General features: G+C 56.6%; 2 protein-coding genes across 6 annotated transcripts in view; both read left to right on the top strand.

The window, feature by feature from the left end:
- The window catches only part of GCK (glucokinase), a 49904-nt gene extending 30141 nt beyond the window's left edge, over positions 1-19763 (top strand). The window contains exons 2-10 of one of the 2 annotated variants that reach the window (XM_036864423.1): positions 8315-8477; positions 9059-9213; positions 10260-10379; positions 12032-12127; positions 12332-12431; positions 15551-15734; positions 16875-17030; positions 17583-17867; positions 18075-19763. In XM_036864423.1, coding sequence (XP_036720318.1) covers positions 8315-8477; positions 9059-9213; positions 10260-10379; positions 12032-12127; positions 12332-12431; positions 15551-15734; positions 16875-17030; positions 17583-17867; positions 18075-18219 — 1404 coding nt within the window. In that variant the 3' untranslated portion in view covers positions 18220-19763. The remainder of the gene's footprint in view (positions 1-8314; positions 8478-9058; positions 9214-10259; positions 10380-12031; positions 12128-12331; positions 12432-15550; positions 15735-16874; positions 17031-17582; positions 17868-18074) is intronic. The other variant, XM_036864424.1, reaches the window with a different exon arrangement.
- Positions 19764-19924: 161 nt separating this feature from the next.
- MYL7 (myosin light chain 7) lies at positions 19925-23701 on the top strand. Of its 4 annotated transcripts, XM_036862792.1 has the most exons (7): positions 19925-21264; positions 21495-21608; positions 21795-21870; positions 22200-22304; positions 22734-22812; positions 23025-23073; positions 23554-23701. In XM_036862792.1, the coding sequence occupies exons 1-7, from the start codon at positions 20977-20979 to the stop codon at positions 23653-23655; spliced, it is 813 nt and encodes a 270-aa protein (XP_036718687.1). In that variant the 5' UTR covers positions 19925-20976; the 3' UTR covers positions 23656-23701. The 4 variants fall into 4 exon arrangements, with proteins under 4 accessions (XP_036718687.1, XP_036718689.1, XP_036718688.1 ...); XM_036862794.1 differs by lacking the exon at positions 23025-23073 and having other exon boundaries at positions 23554-23667; XM_036862793.1 differs by having other exon boundaries at positions 22740-22812; positions 23025-23637.
- Positions 23702-27516: the final 3815 nt, after the last annotated feature.

Below are 27516 nucleotides of genomic sequence, written 5' to 3'. Positions count from 1 at the left end.
CAAGCACCATGCAATGCAGACCTTGGCGGTTGCTGCTGTTCCCAGCCCCACCAGCTGAAGCTGAGGTCTCTGAACATCTCCAGCATGGAAGCAGCTCCAGAGGCTATTTCCTGACCCTCAGCATGTGCTTGGCCCTGAAGGAGCCCTCCCCCTCTAGTCAGGAAGACATCTTCCAGTACACCTGGAGTCAGGCTGAGCTGTGGGCAAATCCTGGCTAAGTCACTGATGGCTGTGGTATCTTGGAACTCCCTTAACTCGCATGGGCCTCAGTTTCCCCACATTTAAAATGGCTGCCCTGGGCTTGCAGGCCAGTTGTGACCCGCATAAGCATCTAGCACAGCAGCCAGCATGTGGAAGCCACTGGGTACCCACTAGCTGTGGTTATCATGACCCCAGCCCACTCTGCTGTCTCTTGGCTCCTCTCCCCCTTGCCTCTATCCCTGACATGGCCACATTGCCTGACACCCTCTCACCACCGGGCCCCTGGCCTGCCCTTACACAAGGGCACTGCCAGTCTCCAGTCAACCCTGCTGTAGGCAAACACATGCAACACCATGCTGACCTCCAGGCCCCATGGCATCAGGTCAGGGAGTGCCCACACTGTTGCCCAGCTGGTGCTGAGGGCCGTCAGGCCATTGGGGAGGGGCTGGCATGCTGGGCTCTCCAGCTCCCAGCCCCACTTTCTTTCCCACTGGAATATGGGGACCGGCAATGTGACACATTTAACTCTGAGCCTGCATCCTTCAGAATCTGGGCATCAGAGCCTCTGTGCAAAATAGCAGGTAAGGCCCAACCTTTTTACTTTTTAGCTTGATTTTAAAATAGTACTCCATTAATACACATTCATTGCAGAAAAACTTAGGACATACAGATAAGCAAAGAGGAAAATTAAGTCACTCATATTTCCATCATCAAGATAACTACTATTCACACCATTGTGAAGCAATTATACTTCAATAAAGATGTTTAAAAAAAAAAAAAGATAACTACTATTACCATTTTTCTGTATTTCCTCCCATGTGTATATTACATGTAATATACGTATACATGACAAAAAGGGATCATGCTATATTTTATAACTGTTTTTCCTCTCTATTAGTCTTCTATTGCTATGTAAAAAACTACCTCGAAATTTAGTGGCTTGAAAAAACAAACCTTTATTATCTCACACTGTTTCTGTGGGTCAGGAATCCAGGAGTGGCTCAGCTAGGGTGTTCTGGCTCGGTGTCTCTCCTGAGGTTTTAGTCAAAATGTTGCCTGGGGTGGCATCATCTGAAGGCTCGACGGTGGCTGTTGGATCTGCTCCCAAGGTGGCTCGCTCACCTGCCTGGCAAGTTGGAGATGCCCATTGTTAGGAGGTCTCAGTTTTTCTCAGTGGACCTCCCAATAGAACCTGAATGTCCTCATGATCTGGTGCTGGCTTCCCCCAGAGTAAAGAATCCAATAGAGAGAAAAGCGGAAGCCTCAGTGTCTTTGATGGCCTAGCCTCACAAGTCACACTCCGTCATTTCTGCACTAGCTTATTAGTTACATAGGCTAGACCTATTCAGCATGGGTGGAGCCTACACGGGGGCTTGAATGCAAGACATGGGGCTCATTGGAGGCCCTCTTGGAGGGTAGCCACCACATTCTCTTTAGACAGGATGTCGTGAACATCTTTCCATGCCATTAGAGGCAGATCAATCTTACCATTTTAAATGACTGCATATAAATGTAGCATAATTTATTTAGACAATTTCCTAAGGTTGGGTGTGAGGATTATGTCCCATTTTTGGATCCTAGAAAGAGTAACCTGGAATATCCATCTCTGAATTTGTCAGATTATTTCCTAGAGATAAATGACAAAGAAAATTAAATCATGCCTGTCAGTCAGCTCCTTGAGCAACCAAGATGAGGGTACCAACTGGGACATGGAGAAAGTTCCCTCTGGTCTTGCTCTCAGATGCCCCACATCTCTCTCTCCCTGTTAAGTTGGGAGCTCACTATCTGCTGAGACATCCTAGCCCATTCTTGTGCAGTTCTGGGTTTTTGGGGGGAAAAGTCTAAGCAGAAACCACGTTCATCCAACCTCCTCAGGACAACCCTTGAGATATTGAAGACTCTAATTATGTTCTGGGCATCCCTCTGGAGCCATTGTCTCTGAGACCCTCCCTCTCCTGGCCCCTCTTCTCTGGACAGGTCTATCCCTTGCTACAGGGATCCTTGACTCCAGCCCAGTGTTGACCTTCTGGTGTCACTCCCTCACCTAAAGAGGAAACGGTGAGACAGGGCACACCTCTTGTGGTGGGAGCACAGGAGAGCTGGCATTATGCATGAGAGTCTGGCTCCGGAGGATTAACTAGTATGGGGAAGTGGGGCTGTTGGACGCCTTCCTTCCTGCCCTCACAGGTGCTGGGGAATGCAAGGAGGCGGCCCCAGGAAAGGGCTCTGGGGAGGGGTGCTTGCTGGTCGAAGTGCAAGCCAGAGAGGACACTGGAAGTCCAGCAAACAAGAAAGGGGCCCACTGATCTGTGCCCAGCCCTGTCCTCTCCCACTTCCCAGAGGACAGAGCTGGAGGATTCTGATCGTCTTCTCAGGTGCTATGTGCCTGGACCAAGAGAAGAGCAGCTGCTTCTTGGCCTGGCTGGTCCAGAAGGCCCCCAACTCCAAACCCAGGGGTGAGCCCTGCCCACCCTGTGCAAACAGAGGCTCAGAGCCAGGGGCTGGTGGGACAGTGACCTGTCACATGTGGGTTTGGTGAAGCCCTTTCGGTTCTATTTTGGGAAGGGGATCAATCATGTCAAGGTCTTCCTCAGGGATGGCCGCACGGGCCATTGGCGGGAGAGCCTGGCGTTCCGTCAAGCTACCACTCCCCAACCCCGCCCACTCCTGAGCTCTTGCTAATTTTAGCAGGGCTTGGCAGCTTCTGGTAGGTCCAGGCAGGACAAGTTCACTCCCAGGCAGGGAGCTGGGAGTGGGGAAGGGGGATGGTTCTCAAAGCGAGCTCTGGCCTGGATTTTGCAGACCCAAAACCCAAGGATAACCTTCCCTGCCTTTTGAGGCAGGTTTTGACGATTTACAGTTGAAGACCCCTGATGAAGACAAGCATTTTCTACTTGGTGGGGGCAGATGGCCCTGGCTGGGGGTGGGGCCAGTCATCAAGGTGGTGCCCCACCTCCATCTGCTCCCCCTCACGTCCCCTCCCCTCCCCCACCCCTCCCCTCCCCCTCACCACCTCCTGGCCCCACCCCCATCCCCCACCTACCACCAACCCTCACCCCCACCCTCCAGTCCCGCCTCTGCCCAGGGCCTGAGCCTGGCTCTCAATGACCCAACCGAGGTCTTTCGTGCAACCCCCAACCCTGCCCCGCCCACCCACCCCCACCACCCCCCCGCCCCCACCCCCACCCCCACCCCCACAACCAATCCTGCAGCCTGATTGGCCACACGGCAGGGCTTTGAGGGCTCAGGAGAGGAGCAGCCCAGGAGGTCCCTGCCCTCCGCACCCCTGCTTCACGAGGAGTCTGCCTTGCTCAGGGCCTCGGGCCTGGCCTCCCAGCCACCAGCCTGTCTCTCCCCTCCCAAGTACAGGACAGGCCCCAGGAGAAAATTAGCCAGGGATCCCCGTGGTCCGAGACCAAGCCCAGCCCTCCATCCTGCGTGGGGCCGGCCCCTCATCAGCCCCGCCCTGTCTGCCCGGCTCTTCAATGTGCTTTCCTGACCTGAGCAGCATGATGACTGCCCACCCTGGCACATCCAAGGACTGGAGCGTGTATAGAATGGTTCTGCCCCCTCCGCAGAAACTCTGGGCAACGAATCCCCACCCCGGTGGGCTGAAGGCATGGGGCACCACCCCACAGCCCTCCCCCCGTGGCTCTTGTCACCCCTCACTCCAGGCAGGCCTCCTCTGCCCTTTTGGCCCTGCCTGACCCGGTGGCGGTAGACAGAGTATTTCAACAGCCAGCTGCTGAATGCTCTCGGCAGAGGCCCTGGGCGGCCTGCGCGGGCAACTCCCCGGCTAGGCGGCCCGCACCTGCACGGGTGGGCCTCAGACTCCCGGCCTGCAGCCCAGCCCTGCGCCTCCGCAGACAGGAGTGTCTCCCCCTCCCCGCAAACCTACCTTTCGGCCCCTCAGAGAGATGGTGATGGAGGCCACAAGGAGCTGGGCCCAGACAGCTTTGAATCTGGTAAGGGTCACCCCAAAGCCAGGGCGAGTGGTCCCCGGGGCCACGGCTGGGGCAGGTTCTTCCTGTGTGGGTAGTGCAAGTGGTTTGGTGGAGTGGAGGTTAGGGGCAGCTCTGGACCCCTTGGAAGGAGGCACAGAGGTGCGGAGGCTACGAGGCAGCGGGTCCCCCCCAATGCCCACTGTCCAGCCTCTCCAGGAGGGGTCTCCAGGGACAGCGTCTTCTAGGGGACTTGCTCCTGGAGCTGACAGTGCTAGGCTGTCCCCTGCGCTCTGGCCTCACTATTCAACTGCTACTTGGCGTCCATCTCCCCTTGGCTAACAGACACGCCAACGTGCCTGCAGAGACCAGGCGGACTTCCTCAGCCCAACCCACCCCTTCTCAGTCTGCAGAACCTCCCCTCCTAGGACTCAGCCATCAGTATGAGGACAGTTCTTAAGGCCACGGGTCTGGACAAGGCCATGGGCTGTACAGGTTGGAAGCAAAGTGCGAGGGGCCCAGCTGGTTGGGCAGGGATGACGGGGGCTGGTGGGGCTCAGCTGGGGACACCTGCCCCATTTATGCCACAGTCAGTGCTTTGGGACCCTGCCCCAAGGGCTCAGGAAAGATGGCAGGACATCCTGTGGGGCTTCTATTTGACAGATGAGGAGACAGGGAAAGGTTTGAGAGGGCCTCCCACGCCTGCACAGCAGTGGAAGGGCCCCAGAGGGCCAAGGCATGGGGCCCCTGGGCAAACGCTGGGTGCCCTGTGAGCTCCAGAACCCATCCCAGTGTCCTGGAGGGCAATATGAGCCCTGCGTGGGTCCAGCGGCAGCCATTGGATGGCTGTGTACACACAGTGGGTGACCCTGGGCCAGTTGCCACATACTCCTGGGGAAGTGGGTCCCCAACCCGCCAGCTTCAGACCCTCCTGGAGAATCCCAGGAGAGCCAAGATGGGAGGACCCCAGAGAGCCAGAGGGCACTGGGCAGTCTGGCTCTTCTGCAAAGCCCCGGGCCGGGGCACCAGAAGCCGGAGTCCTGGGGGGCTTTGGCACTGTCAGATGGTGGCAGTGGCCCTGCCTGGAGAGTAAGAGAGTTGCTCCGGGAGGAGACCCCCTCCCACCATGTTTGGGTGCAGCCGTGAGCCCTGATGCTGTGTCCTGTGACCTCCTGGTGAGCAGGCAGGGGTGCAGCTATGGGGGCAGGGCTGGGGGGACAGGCTCTGTCTGTGCTTTGTTCTTCTGTGACCTGGGGGGACAGGTGGCTTCTTGGGGTTCCTCAAGCAGCACCCCGCAGTTCCTAGGCTGCTCGGCAAGACCTTTAAGCCAGCTTGCACGGACACCCAGCCTGGGCTCCGGGAAGGGCTGGGCAGCCCAGCGGGGTAGGAAGGGGAGGTGGGCTCAGAGCCAGCGCCTGGGTTCAAAGCCAGCTCTGAGCTGTCTAGATCTGTGGCCTTGGAAAGGAAGTGGAGATAATAAAATGCTTGGGTTCCAGGGGGATTAAGCGTAAGGGAGAACTGGGGATGCCCCAAGCGGGGCCTGGTGCACGGTGCCTGCTTCTGGGGATGTTCCCACGGGGTCTGTGAGGCAGACCTCTGCCCCATGACTTGAACCCCACTGGCGTCCGCCTAGACACGCAGCCTGGGGGGTGAGGTCGGAGTGCCTCCTCTCAGGGTTGCAGGCTAACTGTGGTGTCTGCAGGCCCCAATGCACCCGAGAAAGGGGCTCGCACCCACCATGGAGGACGCTCCCCACTGCCACGGGGGAGGGTTTCTGGAGGCCCGTGTCAGCCTGTGGCCGCCTGGAGTGTTGGACTGCAGCCACGGAACCTTCCAGCACCCTTCCCAAACTGTGCCCACATGGGCCTGGACACAGAGGGTGAAGCCGTTGGGTCACGGCCCCTCATGAGTCCAGGCTCATGGCCACTGGTTGGGCTGCCATGACGGAGGCGGGGGGGTGGATGGAGCCCTGCGGGGCCTGAGGGCTGGACCTCTGCAGGCTCCGCATCGCTTTTGTTAAGGGCCCGTGATGTCTTACGGTTCTGTTTTGGGAGCGACGCCGGGCAGCCTCCTGAGGACTTCTGACAGCGGCCCTTGAGTGCGTGGCTTTGGGCGCTGGCCTCACTCTGCGCGCTGGCTGCAGTGGCTGCACCTAGAAGACGAGCGGGTGCGGGCCCCTCCCCCGCGCTGTGTCAAGGGCGAAAGGCAGCTTGTGTAGTGCACGCAGCTCAGAGCCTGGCACATGGGAGGGATTCAGCAAGTGTTAACGTTACTCTTCCTCCCTGGCACATTTTACTTGAAAGCGTGTGAAAGAAACAGAGACGAGGCCAGGCTGTAGGCATGGGCCTCTGAGGACAGCCTGGATTGTTTCACAGAGCATGAGGGCCTCTCCGGGGGTATGTCCTGCCAGGACAGCCTTGGGGTGGGCTGCACCCTCACCCCATCTGGGGCTGTAGCTCACCCCAGAGCTACAGAATGGCTTAGCAAACACTGGTGTCTGATTCTGTGTGTCTTGTCGTAGACTTTGTCAGCCCCATCCCTTTGTGACCTTCCCTGGATTTAAATTCTAAGTGTGAGGTCTTGGTAAGAGAATTTGCTCCTAAGTAAGGATCTGTGTGCATTAGGAATGCTTTGGGCTGCAGGAAACTAAAAGCCTGACTGACTGTGGCCTTAAGTGATTAGTATCTATTCCCACAACCGGCACTTGGAGGTGGGTGGGTCCAGGGTTGGCTCAGCACATCAGTGATGTCATCAGGGCTGGGCTCACTCTGTCTCTCTTCTCTGCCATCTATAATATGCTAACAGCCTTTTCTCTTCAGCCTTGTTTCCTCGTGGTTCAGGATAGCTGCTGCAGTGCCGGTCAGCACACCCTTATACAGCTGTGTTCACAAAGTTAGAGGCGCACTGACCTTCCCAGAAGGCCCCCCTCCTGCTAAAATCAGGCTTCCCTTCACCTGACACTGGCCAGAACTGGGCCACATGCCCATCTCTAAACAAAATCACCAGCAAAAGGGGATAAGATAGCTGGGCTTGGCTTAGCCCAGTCATGGGCTGTCCCCTGGGCCTGGGAAGGGGCTGTCTTCCTTTGATGTGATAGCTCCCCAGGTCCCCACCAAAATGTGTGCTCTAAAAACTGAGGAAGAAGGGGCAAGCAGCTCTGTTGTCTCCTGATTGGAATTCAGAGCTTCTCCACCCACCCCCCGAGCTTACATGGAAAACTGCTAGCGAGAGAGTATGAGTTTTTCGAAGAGTGGACCCACGGCTTTTATTCGAGTATCCTCCCTTTCCTTTTTGGTCCAAATATATAGGGAATCGAAGTGGCCTTCTCTCCATGAACACGTGCTATTGTGCAAAGGGGAAAGGGCGGCCACACCAGTGTCCACACGCAAGGTCAGAGCAGGGTCGCTGCTTCCTGGGGACTAGTGGGCATGGGCACGGTGTTTAAGTCCAATGTCATGCCACCATGAAGGGATAAGCAAGCGGCCACTCCCCCAGAGGGTGCGGGAGGAGAACCCAACCCAGGCCGTCCATACTCACGGGAATGGCGGTATTGAACCTGAGCTTTGTGTGCCAGCCTCCCTCCCGTCAATGTATAGGGACCTCTCCTCCCTCTGAGGGCCTCAGCGCCTTCCAGGCTATGGACTGCCATGCTTTAGTCCACCAGACACCTCTAACTAACTGGTTTCACCTCTAAGTAGCGTGTCTTGACCATCACTTACGAACATGTGTACACACTGGCCCACTAACTCCCTTAGCATAGATTCCTAGAGGTAGAATGACCGGATCTTTTAGACAGTAACGCCAGCTGCCCATCGCCCTCCAGACGGGCTCTTCCAGCCTGTGTCTCACTCACTGTCCTGGTTAGCGCCTCCCTCCTCCCCTGGCCTGGATCAGGGGTACAAAGGGAGGTGCCACATCTGCCCTCTGACCCTCACCCTCCAACACGCCCCAAGCTGCATTTGTTTGGAAGCTGGTGTTGGAACTGTGCTGTCTTAATTTTTCAACCGGTTGTAACTGTGGTAGTTTGAAATGATGGGTCATCCTGGACCCAGGGTCCAGGGGCAAAAGGAGACCGTCAGTGTGTGGGGGAAACACCCACTCTGTGGTCCCCCTTCCCCGTACTGCACAGCCCCTCCTCTGCCCAACTGTTCCCCATCTCCCTCCCTTTGCAGGTGGAACAGATCCTGGCGGAGTTCCAGCTGCAGGAGGAGGACCTGAAGAAGGTGATGAGGCGGATGCAGGAGGAGATGGACCGAGGCCTGAGGCTGGAGACCCACGAGGAGGCCAGTGTGAAGATGCTGCCCACCTACGTGCGCTCCACCCCGGAAGGCTCAGGTACCGCGTCCAGGGCGGGGCGGGGATGGGGCTCACATGGGAGCAAGCAGGTCCTCATCCAGAGGCAGCTCTCCCCTGGCCCCAGCAGGGAGACGTGCCCCAGCCCCTTCCTAACCGCCCTGACTGTCCCCAGCAGCCCCGAGTCAGCTCCCCAACATGCTGTGCCCCAGACACCAGCCAGTTCTCACCCTCTGCTCCGCTGGCCCAGCCCTGGGGCCTTCAGGCTCACTCTGGCCTCGGGACACTGGCTTTGTTCATCTCACAATGAGAAACTGGTTTCCCACAGTCATTTGGGGGACTCCCAGCCCAATCCTGAGTCTGGGCCATTTTCCTCGGTCTTCAAGCGGGCCCTGGGCTGGGGGCGACTTCACCCCAAGGCAAGGGATTCCTGCTGACTTCCCCACTTCACCTTTGACCCTTTCCACAGTTTATCCTGGGGTCCCCCAGATGTCTGGCATCAGGGGCCCCTCGTCCAGCTCTTCTGGTCCCCCCACCATGCCTTCCCCTCCTCCTCTCCCAGTCTTGGGGGCTCCTGCCAGGCGGTGCCCATGAGACTGATGTGCTTCTCTCTGTGGCTGCAGAAGTCGGGGACTTCCTCTCCCTGGACCTGGGCGGCACCAACTTCAGGGTGATGCTTGTGAAGGTGGGGGAAGGGGAGGAGGGACAGTGGAGTGTGAAAACCAAGCACCAGATGTACTCCATCCCTGAGGACGCCATGACGGGCACTGCTGAGATGGTGAGCAGCTCGGGCTAGGGCTGGGGGGCCAGGGGCCTCGGTCAGGACCACCCAGGATCTCGGAGCTTGGCTAGTCCTGGCGGGAGGGCCCAGCTGTCCACCAGGGGCGGGTGGAGCTGTGGGCCCAGCCTCAGGGGACCCTGCTGCAGGAGGAGGAGGGAGCTGAGAGGCTTAGGTGGACGGCCACTGGGTGTGGCCCCGGAAGGTCGCACCCCTGCCCAGTTTCCCAGAAGGATCTGGAACAAGGCAGGGCAGCCAAGAGAACACGCTGCTCCAACAGGCTCGCAGCCCATCGTTCTATCTCCACCCCACGTGTCGCCCTCACCCTCCACCAGCATGGATGCCAAGTGGCATGACTGCAATGATAATATCTGGCCACGGGGAGGACTCGGGAAGGACCACAGAAGTAGAATGAGCCCTGGGCGGAGGTGGGGAGCAGCCAGAGCCAGTCCCCGCGAGGGGCGGGTTTCAAGGTAGGAGGCCGGTGGCCGCCTGGTCCTCGCCGCACCCCCGCGTGCCGTGGGTCTGGGCGTGGAGCAACGCTGGCGCCCATCAGGGAGCTTAGTCAATCAGCAGGGCACTCTGTAACGCCCAGGTCTGTGGATAGGCCTGTGTGAATGGGGCGGCAGCTGGTCCTCGCAGGGCCAGGGGGGGGGCGGCCAGAACACTTGGAGGCAACAAAGAATACTCTATGCTGGAGTCAGAAATCGTAGTTATCGCCAGGGATGCGCCTCTGTCCAAAGCCTGAGACTGGAGTCCACTGGGTCCAGCTGGGAGGGCCAGGCTAACAGAGCACAGCTGGGCTAGGGACCAACCCCGTCGTCCTGGCGTTGCCCTGTCCCGAGGGCTGCTGTCAGCGGGACTCTGGCATGGGGCGGGGCTCAGGGCCTGAGTCCCGACAAGCAGTGGTGATGAGGAGGTGGGGACTGAGGGTAGGCCCGGAGGCCACGCTTCCCTGGGGCCCTATGGCTCAGCGAGGGCTGAGGAGCACCTCGGCAGGAGGCTCGCCTCTGCAGCTGATGGCCACCTCGGTGGGCATCTTCCAGCTCTTTGACTACATCTCTGAGTGCATCTCCGACTTCCTGGACAAGCATCAGATGAAGCACAAGAAGCTGCCCTTGGGCTTCACCTTCTCCTTTCCTGTGAGGCACGAAGACATCGACAAGGTGGGACCAGGTGTAGAGTGGGTGGGGGGAGGTGGACGGACGGATGGACAGACACCCCAGAGAAAGGCACCCATGAACTCTGCCCTGTGCTGCCTTCAAATGCAGCTCCCATTGTTGGGAAAGAGCCTTGGATTCAAACTGGCTCCATCTCTTACCTCTCGTGAGACTCTGGGAAATGATCGTATTAGCTGATTCTTACTATTTGCCTCCCACAACCCTATGAGGCGTGCCTATCACCCCCACTACAGGTTAGGAAACTGAGGTGTAGCAACTTGCCCATGGTGGGAAGTGGCAGTGCTGCGGCTCAAACTCAGGCAAACAGGCTCCAACACACCTGTGTGTCATCTCTATGCTGTACCGCTGCCTGTGGCAGAGGTGGCAGTGTGCCGGGGCTGAGGGTCTACCCTGCCTTCCAGCTGGCAAGTTAGCCTGTCACAGTTACACACACACACACGTACATGTAAATTACACACACACACACACACACACACACACCAGTTATACATGCTCACATAGACACGTGTAAATTATACGTATGTATGCACATAAATTATACATGTGAATTGTACACATGTACACATAAATGTACACACTGCACATTTAAATTATACACATGCATGCACTCATGTCGATTATACATTCATATAAACACATAAATTGTACATGCATATTTTTATGCATACATAAATTATACATACATATATATACACAGGCCAGTTATATATTCATATATATCTACACATGCCAATCATACATACATATATACATGTAAATCATACATATCAAGTATACATACATATAAACGTGTAAATCACACATGCATGTTTACACATGTCAAGTATACATGCTTGCATATATGCACATGTCAATCATACATATAGTCACAGGTCAACGATACATACACACCTACACACATTGAATATACATACATATGTACATGTGTGTGTAAATGATCCAAACATACGCACAGTTATACATAACACACAGGCCCTCTGGGTCAGAGAGGAAGCCAGGTCAGTACTCCTGGCAGAAGCAGTAGCAGGAGCTGCATCTCACAGTGCTTTTCCAAGCCCCAGTCCCCGCTGGGCACTGAGGGCCAGGTGGGACCTTCGCACGCAGAGGGTGCACACAGGAGAGGAGCCCCACTCTTATACTGGCTGCACCCCTCTGGACCTCATCGTCACTCTGGGATGACGACTCTGGGCTTAACTACACAAGCATTCTTAAATTGACTGGGACCCAGCCCTGCAGAAATATGAGATATTGGTAGAAAATTATCTCCAGCACTTCTTGAACTTATATGGCTGCTTTGAGCCTCAGTTTCCTCAGCTTTAAAGTGGGTGCACAGGGACTTCCCTGGTGGTCCAGTGGCTAAGACTCTGCGCTCCCAGTGCAGGGGGCCCGGGTTCAATCCCTGGTCAGGGAACTAGATCCCACGTGCCACAACTAAGAGTTCGCATGCCGCAACGAAGATTCCGCGTGCTGCAACCAAGACCTGGTGCAGCCGGATAAATAAATAAAAATAAATTAATTAATTTAAAAGAAAGGTTAATTATAAAGTGGGTACACATCCCTGTGGTCCGAGCTAGCTCCCGTCCCTTCACGCCTGCCCCCAGCATCCAGCAGCCACTGAGGCCCCCCTCTCCCCCCAGGGCATCCTCCTCAACTGGACCAAGGGCTTCAAGGCCTCAGGAGCAGAAGGGAACAACATCGTGGGGCTCCTGCGAGATGCCATCAAACGGAGAGGGGTGAGTAGCACCTGCACCTGCCCCTGCCCTGGGCCCCCTCCCCCTCCCCACCTCCTGCCGGGAAGCCAGGGAGGGCCTTCTGGGCGTCCCCCCAGGAAGGGGTCTCTGCCTTCTGCGCCTGGCTGGACTGGCCTGGAGCAGGTTGAGACCGCCCCCCCACCCCCCGCCCAGCCCCATCACCACTGCCTCTGTGCCTCTTGGCAGGACTTTGAGATGGACGTGGTGGCGATGGTGAACGACACTGTGGCCACGATGATCTCCTGCTACTACGAAGACCGCCGGTGTGAGGTTGGCATGATTGTGGGTAAGGATGCGCTCCCTGCCTGACCCAGGGGCCTGGGCCACCACCAAAGATGGGGCCGAGGCTTCCCGTCTTTAGCAGGCTGCACATGGCCTCTGTGCCAGTCATGGACCCCAGAGGTGCTGGAGCCCAGGGTGGTCTTAGGGAGCAGCAGGGGTGTCCCAAAAGACAGTATACCAATGTATATTGGTATTGGGTGTACCAATAAACAGGTGCTGTTTATTGGTAGGAAGCATTTCAACACTCACAAGTCACTGCCTCAGATGGTGTACCAGCTGCACGTCCACCTGGCCCATCAGGATTTAATTAAATCACCTTATCTGGTAAGTTGACCGACCTGGACAGATTTGTCCAAGTGGAAGAGGATAAACCAGAGTGGTGTCATCCCTCCCTGGACAGTCTTACCACACCCCGGGGCAGCCGTCTGCCCTGCCCGAAGTGGAGGCAGGTACCAGGAAAGGAGGCAGCACTGGCCCCAGTGGCCCTTTCCCACCAACCGAGGGCCTTTCCCAGAAGTTCCCAAGGCTTTACAATGAGTGTTTACTGAGGAGTGTTTACTGGACATACAGGCGAGCGGGTATTTCCCTGGACTCTCTGGGCCCTGGTTCCCAGAAAGTCAGCATTAAATTTGTTTGCTTCCACGGCCTCTTCAGGGCCAGCCCTGAGGGTTTCTGTGTTCTTAGGACCCATCTCCACTTGCATGAACATGTTCTAAGGGGCGGGCCTGCTCTCTGCCTCTCCTCTAGTTTCTCACATCTCCTCCTTCCATTCTCACCTTTCGGATGGAAAGTTCTTTTTTTTTTAACATCTTTATTGGAGTATAATTGCTTTACAATGGTGTGTTAGTTTCTGCTTTATAACAAAGTGAATCAGTTATACATATACATATGTTCCCATATCTCTTCCCTCTTGCATCTCCCTCCCTCCCACCCTCCCTATCCCACCCCTCTAGGTGGTCACAAAGCACCGAGCTGATCTCCCTGTGCTATGTGGCCGCTTCCCACTAGCTATCTATTTTACATTTGGTAGTGTATATATGTCCATGCCACTCTCTCACTTTGTCACAGCTTCCCCTTCCCCCTCCCCATATCCTGAAGTCCTTTCTCTAGTAAGTCTGCGCCTTTATTCCTGTCTTGCCCCTAGGTTCTTCATCACCTTTTTTTTTTTTTTTCTTAGATTCCATAAATATGTGTTAGCATACTATATTTGTTTTTCTCTTTCTGACTTACTTCACTCTGTATGACAGACTCTAGGTCCATCCACCTCACTACAAATAACTCAGTTTCATTTCTTTTTATGGCTGAGTAATATTCCATTGTATATATGTGCCACATCTTCTTTATCCATTCATCTGTTTATGGACACTTAGGTTGCTTCCATGTCCTGGCTATTGTAAATAGAGCTGCAATGAACATTTTGGTACATGACTCTTTTTGAATTATGGTTTTCTCAGGGTATATGCCCAGTAGTGGGATTGCTGGGTCGTATGGTAGTTCTATTTTTAGTTTTTTAAGGAACCTCCATACTGTTCTCCATAGTGGCTGTATCAATTTACATTCCCACCAACAGTGCAAGAGTGTTCCCTTTTCTCCACACCCTCTCCAGCATTTATTGTTTGTAGATTTTTTGATGATGGCCATTCTGACCGGTGTGAGATGATACCTCATTGTAGTTTTGATTTGCATTTCTCTAATGATTAATGATGTTGAGCATTCTTTCATGTGTTTGTTGGCAATCTGTATATCTTCTTTGGAGAAATGTCTATTTAGGTCTTCTGCCCATTTTTGGATTGGGTTGTTTGTTTTTTTGATATTGAGCTGCATGAGCTGCTTGTAAATTTTAGAGATTAATCCTTTGTCAGTTGCTTCATTTGCAAATATTTTCTCCCATTCTGAGGGTTGTCTTTTGGTCTTGTTTATGGTTTCCTTTGCTGTGCAAAAGCTTTTAAGTTTCATTAGGTCTCATTTGTTTATTTTTGTTTTTATTTCCATTTCTCTAGGAGGTGGGTCAAAAGGATCTTGCTGTGATTTATGTCATAGAGTGTTCTGCCTATGTTTTCCTCTAAGAGTTTGATAGGAAAGTTCTTTAAGTCCACACCTAAACAGGAGCTCCAGGGGCCCTGGCAGTGCTCCCCTGGCTCTCTCCGGTTCCCCAAGACACCACCACCTGGGCTCTACAGCCGCTTGCCTCAGGCTCGCCCCATCTGGAGCAGAGATGGCAGAGTGGCACGTGGTCGCATCTGCCCTGATGTGCTTAGAAACATGTTTATGATAATTACCAAGAGCTAAACATTGGGAGAAACCACATCAAAGTCTGGAGTTCTTTGTTTTTTCCCCACAAAAACTTGGAAGGCCCGGCATCACTGGGCCCGAATTCCAGGCAGCTCCACTGCTGGTGTGAGGTTGGCATGACTGAGTTGCTGTCCCTGATGGCTTGAGGGGTGTGCAGTCACGTTCAGATTGAAGCTCTGCTGTCACCATTTTGAAACTCTCAGTTTATGAACAAAGGACCCCATGTTTTCACTTGCATGGGACCCTACAAATTACAAATTCCTTAGCCAGGCCCGCCTGCAGTGGCCCGTGTGCTGCTCCCAAGGGCCCACACTGTGACTTACTCACCTCTGGGTGCCCGCCTCCTCCCCACAACAGATCCTGGGACAGAGAAGCTCAAACACATGCTTAGAAAGTGCCAGAACACAAGGGTGGCGCATAGACAAGACAAAATCATAACATCCCATACCCATCTCTAATTGGCAAAGCACTCTGACACATGTTCTTTCCCTCACTTCTCTCAACTACCCAGGTAATAGGAGGAGTAGGTGTTACCAACCCCTCTTGGGGAAGAGGAACTGCCCAGGGAGTTGGGCTTATCTACCTGAGGTCACACAGCAAACCCAGGTCTTCCAGCTCTTGGGAGAGCTGGTTTCCTTTGCTCCAGGGGATGTAGGGAGTGCTGGGGGTGGAGGGCTCAAGGAAGCTGGGAAGACAGGGCCACACGGGGCTTCCTGCCGGGGGGATGCACCCAGCCGAATCTTCATTGCGGCATGCATGACACCCATGCATCCAGGGGGCATCCCAGGAAGCGCAGCGCCAGGTGGGGCCTGACGCTGCGGCCTCTCGCAGGCACGGGCTGCAACGCCTGCTACATGGAGGAGATGCAGAACGTGGAGCTGGTGGAAGGGGACGAGGGCCGCATGTGTGTCAACACCGAGTGGGGTGCCTTCGGGGACTCGGGCGAGCTGGACGAGTTCCTGCTGGAGTACGACCGTGTGGTGGACGAGAACTCCCTGAACCCCGGCCAGCAGCTGTAAGGACCGCCCTCGCCCTCCCCCCACGCCGGCCCCGCCCCGCTCTGGCGGCAGATGGGGCCTGCCCGCAGATAATGGGCTTGTTTTTAAACAGCTCTGGGGAAAAGCAAACTGACAATCCCTTCGTAAGCTGGCTCTTCTCTTCCTTCAGCTCGTACGCGTGTGCGCCTCTGTGAACCGGGAACAGTGAGAGATGCCAAGGATTAGTCTTTAAAAAGAGGGTCTATGGGGACTTACCTTGCGGCCCAGTGGTTAAGACTCCGCGCTTCTACTGCAGGGGGCGTGGGTTCCATCCCTGGTCGGATCCCACATGCCGCGCAGGGTGGCCAAACTAAGATTACAAAAAAAAAAGAGGGTCTGTGGATAGAGGAGCGGGAACCTCCCCGCTTCCGACAGGTGACCCCTGGCACAGGAAGGCTCTGAGACGCCCCCCAGCAACGTTAACTGGGTTTAGCCCAGAGTTCCCCAAGGTACAGCTCTGAACACGTTCACAGAATGAATCATAGTATTTGGGGGGATGCTGCAGGTTCGCGGACAGCTGGCGAGCCAGAACTTGTCCTGAGTCAGGGCTCTCTTTTATCAGCCGCCTTCTGCGGCGCACCAGGCAAGTGCTAATTCTTTCATGAGCTTCCTCTCGGGCTCTCATAAACCTCTACTAGGTCGGTAGTATTCAATGTACTACAAGATGAAAATACGGAGGTTTACAGACTCTAGCGCCACCGGGCCAACTCCGTGGATTCCAGGAGCGCAGGGACCTAGGAGCCCTAGCCAGTGAGCAGAGACCCGCCCCAGGCTGGTCACTAGCCGCTCTAAGCCTGAGCTTCCCCAACTGACACTGGGTGATGAGAACAGCACTCGTTCCACAGCTGTGGGAAAACCCAAGTGGGCTCAGCGCAGGGTCCTTCCTGAGGATGGTCTCAGAGGGACTGAACCGAGGCCCCACAGTAGAGCCGTCTCCCAAGGCCCCAAAGCCCCTGTTGATAAATGCGGGAACGGGCGTGAACCCGGTTTTGCCAAGGCGGGGGGTGGTCACAGCGTCCCACATGGCCTCCTCGTGGCCGTGACTGGGGGGGGCGGCTGGCCTCTGCCTGCTCGTGGGGACCTCCCTGCTGGGGATGACCCGGCTGCTCTCTGTCCAGGTACGAGAAGCTCATCGGAGGCAAGTACATGGGCGAGCTGGTGCGGCTCGTGCTGCTGAAGCTCGTGGACGAGAACCTGCTCTTCCACGGGGAGGCCTCGGAGAAGCTGCGCACGCGCGGCGCCTTCGAGACACGCTTCGTGTCGCAGGTGGAGAGGTGCGCTGGCGCGCGGGGGCGAGGGGTGGGGTACAGTGGTGGCGTGCGCGGGGAGGGGTCCTGGACCCGGACCCACGGGGCGTGGGGGCGGGGCTCAGAGGGCAGGGGCGGGACCCTGGTGAGGTCAGGGGCCCGGACTCAGGGGGCAGGAGCCCAGGACCGGATAAGGTTCCGGGGTGGGGCAACGGCGGCGGGAGTAGCCTTCAGCCCCCAGGGGAACCCGCCGTCGGGCAGCTGACGGAGACCAGGCGTCCTCTCTGTGCTTCCCCACCCGCTGTGGACCTCGTCTCACTTCATCCACACAACAGCCCCGAGGCACGGCAGTGTCACCCACGTTAGGGCGGAAACCCTGGGTTTAGAGAGAGGAGTAATGACCAGATTACTGCTGGTCCCTGGCGGAGCCAGACCCGCTCTGCTCGGAAGCCCGAGCCCCAAAAGCGCTTTGCCTGGGAGAGGCGGGCAGGGGGAGGAGAAGAGGCCGCCGCTGTGGGGATCGGGCTGGTCTGGGACCAAGCGACCCTCCCGCGACGCCCTCCTGTCCCCGCCCCGCAGTGACTCGGGCGACCGCAAGCAGATCTACAACATCCTGAGCACGCTGGGGCTGAGGCCGTCGGCCACCGACTGCGACATCGTGCGCCGCGCCTGCGAGAGCGTGTCCACCCGCGCCGCGCGCATGTGCTCCGCGGGGCTGGCGGGCGTCATCAACCGCATGCGCGAGAGCCGCAGCGAGGACGTGATGCGCATCACCGTGGGCGTGGACGGCTCAGTGTACAAGCTGCACCCCAGGTGGGCCCGCTCGGCCGTCTGCACCTCCCCGCCGGGTCCAGCCTCCCTCTTGTGAGTTCGCCTCCTAAGGGCAGAGCCCGGGCATCGGTCTCCATCTATGATATGCAGGCCGAAACGGATGCTCTCCGAGGTCCCAAGGATTCTTAATCTCCTCGCTCCCCCTAAGCCCACAGACTCAGGGGAAGGTTCCCCTTGGCTTACCCCCTGCCCTGCCTTCAGCGCGTTAACTAACCGCAGCCCCGCTTGCCCCCTGCTCAGCTTCAAGGAGCGGTTCCACGCCAGCGTGCGCAGGCTGACGCCCAGCTGTGAAATCACCTTCATCGAGTCGGAGGAGGGCAGCGGCCGGGGTGCCGCCTTGATCTCCGCGGTGGCCTGTAAGAAGGCCTGCATGCTGGGCCAGTGAGAATAAAGGCTGCAAGGCAAGGAGGAGACTGTGGCCGCTACTAGACCTGGGCTCCAGGGGATACACTCCCTACAGGTCCCCCCAACCTGGTCCAGTCAAGAGGCTTCTCCTTGTAAGGACCTTGGATGCCTCCCATCCCCGCTGTCACCCCAGGAAATGGGGAGAGCTTCTCTGGGGATGCGGTGAGGCCCTGGGCAGGCCTCTTCTCTCAGGGTCAGTTGGTTGGATAGCCCTAGGGCCCTGACTGGGTTGGGGGCTGAGATGAACAGGAATGGAGAACCCCCAAAGTACCTCGCCTTTCTTGCTGCAATCAAGGGCCCAGAAGGGAGTTATTAACTCAGGATTTTGTTGCATTTCTGCACTGCTTGCCTCTTGGAGCTTTCAGCCTGGCTCAGCCCTGGCTCTGGGAAGGGGGTGCCCTCTGGACCCTACTATGGCCTGGTTTCCCTGGGAACCCAACCCACATGGGGAGGCAGCCCTCATGACCTGGCCAGACCTAGACCTGGGTTCCACAGTGGGCCCCGGGGAGCTGCTGATCACCCAGGCCTGGGAAATGGAAGGGACCAGCTCCATGTTGGAGGCTGTGGGTACCCCGAGGCCTGGAGATGGCAGCCTTTTCCCTCCCATCCTGCCATCCCTGAGTGGTTTCTGGTTCTGGGATGGACCCTCACAGGAAGTGCAAGAGACAGAGTCCCCAAAGCCCCTGCCCAGAGGGGCCCAGGAAGAGGAGGAGTCCCCCTACCCACAGACAGGCCTGGGAGCATCTCCGGGATCGAGTCCTCGGCTCCCACGGCGCTGGGCACTCAGAAACCCCAGCAGCACTCAGCACACCCCCAAGGGACAACCCAGGCCTCTTTCTTCTCACCAGACCTCCATGTACCACACCAACCTCTCCATGCCCAACCTGGGACTGTGTGGGTTTTTTTAATTAAAAGTTTTAAAAGTTTAGAACATGACCTTGTCCACCGTTCTTTGATCTCTGTGTATAAGACTGTGGGACAATAAACATATAGACGTGGTCACATGTACACAGACACTCTGCAGGCCTAGGCGTGTTTTGGAATTTTCCATCCTCTCCACAGAGCTATGCTGGGGAGTGTGAAGAGTGACAGACCAGGCCTTAGGAACAGGAATGGGGTGGCGTGGCGGGGTGTGGTCAGAGGTCCTGGACTTGCCCAGGCCTCTGCCCACCAGCCTGTGGGATGCGGGGTGTGGTTCTGAGGTCTCCAAGAGCTCCAAGGCAGTGTCTGGGAAGGAGTGGGGTTGCTCTGGGAAAGGGGACGGCTGGTTCTTGGGACTGGTCCTGCTGCAGGTCGGTCTCAACAGGGGATCCTTGGAGCCACTTGGGTTGTGACAGTGACTGCAGTGGGAGGCCAGGATTACAAGAAGTCACATGATTTCTGCGGTCCTTCCAATTTGGTCCTGAATGAAATGCCTATTTCAGGTTAGCCAAGCCTAGGGCCTAAGACCAGTTACTTATGAACACATATTTGTAAGATTTTAACATACACGCACTTTTTTTTCAGGTTTTTGGATGTTATCATCTTTTTTTAATTTAATTTTTATTTTATATTGGACTATAGTTGATTTACAATGTTGTGTTAGTTTCAGGTGTACAGCAAAGTGATTCAGTTATACATATATATATATATCCATTCTTTTTCAGATTCTTTTCCCATATAGGTTATTACAGAGTATTGAGTAGAGTTCCTTGTGCCATACAGTAGGTCCTTGTTGATTATCTATTTTGTATATAGTAGTGTGTATTCCACTCACTTTTCAATGAGAGAAACTATCCAGCAAATCTGGAATAACTGTGTTGTTTTATTCAGAACTTAACCCAAAGTTGTGATTTTGAGTTGTCACATCCTCCTTGAGATGCTCTCTCGTTTTCTGGTATGCCTCATGTGGAATTACTTCTGATCTCTTTAGTTCTCTCGAGTCTAAATTATGCATCAGAAGTTTGTGTGAGCATCTGATGACTTCATTATCAGTAGTAATGTACTCGTGTTCCACCATTCAGCTACAGTATTTGATCTCATTTTACCATAAATTATTTCCTAGTTGTCCTTCATGTTATGGTTCAGGGCATTGTATTGTTTTTTTTTTTACAATTCTCTATGGAGGTAGCTTGTATAGCCTATGAATTTCATTTCAGGAGAGTAAAAGGGGTGTTATAAAATACTTACTTGCTATACAAAAGGGACGTTGGGGCTGTTGGATGAGAACCCTGCCCTCCCAGCTGGCCTCCCTGCATTCCTCACCCTGGTGGGCCATCTCCTGTTCCGGGTTCAGGGAGCCCCTGTCTGCCCCGGGCCCGCAAGGAGCCTCGAGGCTGCTGCTCTGGCACAGAGGACAGAGCCCGGGCCGCTCACTCTGCGGTTGAACCCCGCAAGAAGGGCTCGTGACCCACTTTCATGGGGATCCCAGGGGATGCTTGGGGTCCAGGCAGTGCTCCGTGCTCCAAAAGCATCACATGGAGGCTCTGTTTGGGGTCACAGCCAGCTCAGGGCTGCCTTCTGCCCCTCGGTCAGAGGGGCCAGAGGCCAGGGCCAAGCATCTTCACCAAAACCTCTGGGAATCCCCAGGGGTCTCAGGCCAGAGACCATCCTCAGAACCACCAACTGCCCTCCCAAGCCCAGTGGGGGCCCCGGGCCAGCCCCCCGCACCGCTGCTGTCCTCTTGGCCTGAGCGGGTTCTGGGCTGGAACTGCAGGAAGGACGGTCAGGTGGGGTTACAGGGGCCCCCTCGTTCAGCATGAGAGTGGTGAGAGTTGCGACTCTGCTCTCAGGAGGCGTTTCACCCGCTGCTGTCAGGGTGGGTAGACACCCGGATGTCACAGGTCGGGGGGGCCTGAAGGTCGCCAGGAACGTGGCTGGAATCTGCTCGGGGGCCCTGTCCTCCCCCAGCCCAGGCAGAGGCTGCCAAGTTTGGGCCTGTCCTCTCCTCCTGTCCTTATTTGGTGCGCTCCAGGTGATAAGGCTGAGACATAAAGGGGGCTGTGGGCCCCTCGCAGCAACTAGGCTGCTGCAGAGAGAGACGATGGTGAGTGCCAGGTGGGGGGGCTGAAGGCCAGCGGCCCCCCAGGTGCTGTCCCTTGGGCTGGGGGAGCGGAGCCAGTGACTTCTGTGCCTGTGTTGGGCCCGGAGAGACGGTCTCCAGGGCCAGGAAGAGGACCCTGACCCGGGCTCTCCCGGGAACGCTCTGGGGAGGTCCGTGGCAGGGAGTCCTTGGGGAGCTGGGGAGAGGACCCCTCCGCACCCACTGTGTTGCAGGCCAGCAGGAAGGCGGGGACCCGGGGCAAGGCTGCGGCCACCAAGCAGGCCCAGCGAGGCTCTTCCAACGTCTTTTCCATGTTTGAGCAAGCCCAGATCCAGGAGTTCAAGGAAGTGAGTGCCCTACCCCCAACAGCCTGGGACCCGTCCTGCACCCTGCCCCCAGTACACCCCTCTTCTCTGTAGGTCAGTGGTCCTGGCCCCTGTCCTTGCTCCTCCCACCACCCAGGATGCCCCCACCTCCCGCCTCCCCTGGGTGGGGACTGTTCCCACCTGGAGACTGTGGCCCGCACCTCACAGGCCTTCAGCTGCATCGACCAGAATCGTGACGGCATCATCTGCAAGTCGGACCTTCGAGAGACCTACTCCCAGCTGGGTGAGGGCGCCCACCTCCCACCCGGCCCTGCCCTGCTCGCACCAGGGTCCCTGCTCAGAGCTGCTGGGCTGGGGGGAGCCCGCTGAGAGGGGATGGGCAGGCTCTCAACAGGCAGCGCCCGGCCTGTATTCTTCTCCCGGCTCACCCTCCCCCTCCTCTCACACCCCTCCCCCATCACACCCCCTCCCCCATCACACTTTCCTTCCGCTTCACCTCCCCCACCCAGAGCTGCCTCTCACTCTCTACCCTGGGAAGGAGGGAGGAGCAGCCCAGGCCCTACTCAGGGACACTCAAGGTCCCTGTGTCCATTTCACGTCCCGCCCCACCAGGGAAGGTGAATGTTCCAGAAGAGGAGCTAGATGCCATGCTGCAGGAAGGGAAGGGGCCCATCAACTTCACTGTCTTCCTCACACTATTTGGAGAGAAGCTCAACGGTGAGCCTGGGGCAGCTCTGGATCGCCCTGGCCAGGCAGCGAGCTTGAACCCCACCTGGACCCTGCCTGGACCCGGCCTGAATCCCACCCAGACCCCTCCCATACCGTACCTGGCCCTGCCCACCCAGAGGCTGTAGGGCCCACCTCTGCATTCCAGACCCGTGAGCACTGGTCAGCCCGAGTCTCGGGGTTGGGAAATAACGCCCTCAGCTCCCAGTCCCAAATCCCCAGTCCTGGTCTCCCTGCCAGGCTCACCCACCTCAGAAGGACAGCCGGTCCTGGCACCTCTGAGCCCCGAGGGGCACTTCCTGTCGGAACAGCCTCTCGCTTCTCTGGGACTGGAGGACTCCCCCTGCACCCTGGGTTCCTCCCGGGTGGGACCGGGACGATGGCCGTGTGGCTGCTTAGCTGGCCCCCTCGGCCTCCCAGGGACAGACCCCGAGGAAGCCATCCTGAGCGCCTTCCGCCTGTTTGATCCCAGCGGCAAGGGCGTGGTGAACAGGGACGAGTAAGTGGGAGCAGCAGGGCGAGTGCCGGGGGGCACCGTGTTGGACGGAAGCAGGGAGGGCGGAGGGTCCCCTTGTGAGGGTGGCCACCTGTACCTTGGGGACCTCTCTGCTCTTGGGGGGGGTGGCCACCTGGGCCAGGGGAGCCTCCATTTTCCCCTCCCGGATCGGCCGCCCCTGCCAGGCCCTCCCCACTGCTCCCCACCTCCTCCAGGTTCAAGCAGCTTCTCCTGACCCAGGCAGACAAGTTCTCTCTGGCCGAGGTGAAGACTCCGGCTCCTTCAACACCCCTCCAGGCCCCTTCGCAGGGCCCCCACCCCGCAGGGCCCTGGGGAGGTCTCGGTGACCCACTGCCCTCATGGGCTTAGAGCCCAGCTTTCCGGAGGAGGTGCCGTCTCTCTTGGGATCGGGAGGGTGAAGGACATGGAATCAGAAAGGGAGGAGGGTGCAGCCTGGGCGAGCTGTGTGTGCGGAGGCCCAGGCGTGGGAGTGCGGTGCACCTCAGGATCTGGAAGAGGTTTCCTACACTGGGGAGGGGGAGGGGGAGGGGGGCCGGGCCCGTGGCCAGGGTGGGCCCTGTGACCCACGGCACCCTTCGCTCCTGCCCCAACCTCCGGCTGCAAAGGCTAAGGGGCAGCGTACAGCCCCAGGGGCGGGGCGAAGGGTCGCAGGCCTCCCTCGGGTCACAGGCACCGGCCCCCAGGACGCCCTGGCTGGGCGGCGTCTGACCAGTGCCTCCCCAGGTGGAGCAGATGTTCGCCCTGACGCCTATGGACCTGGCCGGGAACATCGACTACAAGTCCCTGTGCTACATCATCACCCATGGGGACGAGAAGGAGGAGTGAGCCCGAGGCGCCAGCGGCTGGGACTCAGGGCCGGCCTGTGGGGACACCTCAATAAACGCTATTTCTGAATTAGATCCGCAATGGTGGCCTGTCTGTGACAGATGGGGTGGGGAGCCACGGGGACCGCCGTAAGAACCAGCCCGGCCCTCACCGGCCCCCTCCGTTCACCCCACACCGTCCCGTGACATATGAACCGTGATGTGCCCGGCTTACAGATGAGGACGCTGAGGCCTGCGAGGGTGCCCAGGGCCACTCCTCTAGGAGAGGAAACCCAGAGCTTTATGCCCATCTCCACCAGGCCCGGATCGAGCCACGCGATGGGCCTCTGCTCAGCAAACATCTGCGAATGGCCCAGGGACTCTGCCCTCCTGGGACCCCATCTCTGCACACGGGCTCAGGTGGGCCTCTCTGCACACGCGTGTGGTGTGCTGGGCCCTGTGTGAAAGGCACTGAGGGACCCATTTGAAAACACAACAGGTGAGGTGCCTTGTCACCAAAGGAGGGGCTGGAGTATACGCAGACTTCCAAAGGAAATACTCCGGAATTGGCCTCATGCCTCGGGGGTGAAAGGACCAGGCTGCCAGAGAGAGGGAGAGGGTGTCTCTGGAGGGCATTGTTAGTGTCCCATTCCCCACCTCACCTACAGAAACCAGGAGCTGGGGGGCACCCAGCCTCATCCGGGGAATGGGAGGGGGAGCAGGGCAACCTCCAGAGCACCCACGGCAGGGAGGGGGAGGGAAGAGGCAGTGGGGAGAGACAGCTTGAACCTGGGCAAGACCCAGAACACAGGAAATCCTTCTCTGGACAGGAACCAGGAACGCTGAGTAAGAGCTCTCTGCCTCCCCTCCTCCCCTCCCTCCAGGCCCTGCTGCAATCCCCCAGCTGGGGAGGTGGGAGGAGGTGAGGGAGAAAGGAGGAACTGACCACATTCCCTCCAGAAGGCAAGCAAGAGGAAAGGCATTTCACCCGAGAGGTGTTCAGTTTTGATGTTTACCTGGGACTTGGCAATTTTAATTACTACATTGAGCGTTGAGATTTAAAGTTATCATGGCGCTTTCTATTACTTATTCGTGATCACAAACGTCATGGCACTGCCTGAGTTTTCATCCAGAGAGCAGGCAGCCTCCCCAACTCTGCCGCCTACCCCCCGCAGCATGCTTGCCGGGAAGATGGGTGAACAAGATCAAGCAGGTGTTGGGAATTCCCTGGCGGTCCAGTGTTTAGGACTTGGTGCTTTCACTGCTGGGGCCCGGGTTCAATCCTGGTCAGGGAACTGGATCCTGCAAGCCTCACAGCACACACACACACACACACACACACACACACGCACACCAAAAACAAAGGTCAAGCATCAAGCAGGTGTTATGATTCTAGCTCATGAGTTCTGCTTGTTCAACAAACTGATTTCAAGAAGTAAGGGATGGGGCTTCTCTGGGGGCACAGTGGTTAAGAATCCACCTGCCAATGCAGGGGACACGGGTTCGAGCCCTGGTCCAGGAAGATCCCACATGCCACGGAGCAAGTAAGCCCATGCACCACAACTACTGAGCCTGAGCGCCACAGCTACTGAAGCGTGCACACCTAGAGCCCATGTTCCACAACAAGAGAGGCCACCACAATGAGAAGCCCGCACACCGCAAGGAAGAGTAGCCCCTGCTCGCCGCAACTCGAGAAAGCCCGCGCGCAGCAACAAAGACCCAATGCAGCCAAAAATAAATAAATAAAATAAAATAAACCATGATAACTGTAGAAAAATGACTGATAAAAAGCTCCAAATATTAAAAAAATAAAAAGTTTAAAAATTAATTAATTAAAAAAAAAGAAGTAAGGGGTGATTTTATAATTCAAGCCTCTTCAAGGAAAAGTTGTGAAAGACTCTGAAACGGACCAAAAAGATCATGGGTGTGTGAACAAAGAATAAAAAGCGTTGTTCACCACCCAGTTCTACAAGTCACAGCCCACTGCAGTCGCCCACCATCCGGATGGAAGACAGGAGGAAGCATTCTGTGCTTTGGATAACCGGCCCTAGATAGTTAGATGCATATCTCAGGAAGGATTCCAGTAACCCCAGATTCCTGCATCTTCCCATACGTTGAAAAGCACTAGAATCATTCACTTGAGATGTCTGTCCTTTGTGACTAGGAGTAATCTTTTACCAAGATGTACGCTTGACTACACGTATTTCCTGGCCAAAAAAATTGTATATAAACTGGCTTCTCCCCTTCCTCTTCAGAGCAGTTCCTCGGAGCTCGCGGAGCAGCTGTCTCTCAGGCTAGGGTCCTCCGTAAGACCCGCAGGAGGGCCTTGAGCCAGGGCTGGCCCGCTGTGCTGCTGAGTCCCTTGGGCTTTGAGTGGTGCAAGCAGAGATGGCTGTAAAGGCAAATGCAAATTAAAAATGAGAAAAAGTTAATACTCCCTGATGCAAAGAAAGTAAACACTTTCCTCCCCTTCCTTAGAGCATTTCCTTTAGAAAACTTGTAAGTTCTTTCCCTTCTTTTGTGTGTGTGTGAGTGTGTGTGTGTGCGTGTAAATCTGTTTAAAAGCTAAATCAGCCTCTTGCCAGTTTGACAACGCTGGACCGTTTCCCAAGGACCTGGGGGCATCTCTCTGGAGAGAGGTTGCACCCCCCTCGCCCAGATGCCCTGGGCGGTAGGAGCCTGATTTCTATGGCCTGGCTTGCAAGCCTGCTTCCAGTTGTAAAGAGATGAGAAGTTTGCTTTTCCTCCGGATAAAGGCAGTTAGCAAACGCAGGCGGCCCCCTCAGCCCCAGTGGGGCGGGGCGGGGCGGGGTGGGCGGCGGGTGAGCTGGGTGACAGACAGTGCTGTCAGGCCTCTCACTCCGGACTGCCTTCTGTTTCTCTTGAGGACGAGAACAGATGGGTTGAACTGGCATGAAAGGGGTGAGACTACTTCCTGCTCTGCCATCTCTGTGACGAGCACAGAGTCCTGGCTTCGTGCTTATTCAGTAACGCATCTGTCTTCTTTCTTGTGACTTTGGTGGAGAGGTTTTCCGGGTTGGCAGGAGATTCTTTTTGAATTATCACCCCAGCTTCGCCTGAAGCTCCATCCCACGGGAGCCTCAGCCTCGCTGGAGGGGGTGGGGAGTGGGGGGATGGGAGGGTGGGGACAGAGTGGCCTCGCCGGGCTGGCCAGGTGTGCAGCGCATGGTCAGGGTGGGTCCAGGCCCCTGTTCGCTGTATTTTCTAATTTTACCCTGAGACTGTTCAGCCCCCAGCCCGGGCCCCAGTCCCTGCCCTGCCTCCACCCCATCTCAGAGGCAGGGCTCACATTCTTTCTTTAGCCATTTTGACACCACTGATAAAGTTAGAGACAGGCTCTTTTATCAGTTCTGCCCTGGCATGAGACATCTGCGATCCGTCTGCTTCTCCAGAAGATGTGGCCTCTCCGGAGAATTAGCCGACAGGGCCTGTCACCCTCCCCATAGCCCACCTCGCCCACCCTCTGGTCCAGGCCCTCTCCCAGCAGGCTGACTGAGAGGATCCGAGAGATCTCAGTGTCGGTGCTTTGCTCTGCTTTCACTGCAGCAAGGATGCAGTTACGCTGGAGAGGCTAGTAAATAATAGGTCTACATACACTTGCCTCTCCTTTGCAGTGAGTCTTCTAGACTCTTCTGGTCTGAAAGGCCAGGAATGTGGAGATGCAGAGGGAGGCACCGTGCTGGGGGAGGCCTTCTCCGCAGCAAAGGAGCAAGCCTGGGAGTCAGGGGGCCACACTCACTGTGTGTAGGTGAGTGACCTTGAACGACCCCTGCTCCCTCTCTGGGACACGGTTTCCTCATCTGTGAAGGAGAGGCAGGTCTGGATGTGAACAGCACCTGATGCTTGTTGAGCACTCCTGTAC

This window comes from Balaenoptera musculus, chromosome 9, assembly GCF_009873245.2.
Source record: "Balaenoptera musculus isolate JJ_BM4_2016_0621 chromosome 9, mBalMus1.pri.v3, whole genome shotgun sequence".
Taxonomy (NCBI): Eukaryota; Metazoa; Chordata; class Mammalia; order Artiodactyla; family Balaenopteridae; genus Balaenoptera; species Balaenoptera musculus.
The sequence above is the reverse complement of the archived record's forward strand: the minus strand, read 5'-3'. Positions and strand labels throughout refer to the sequence as shown.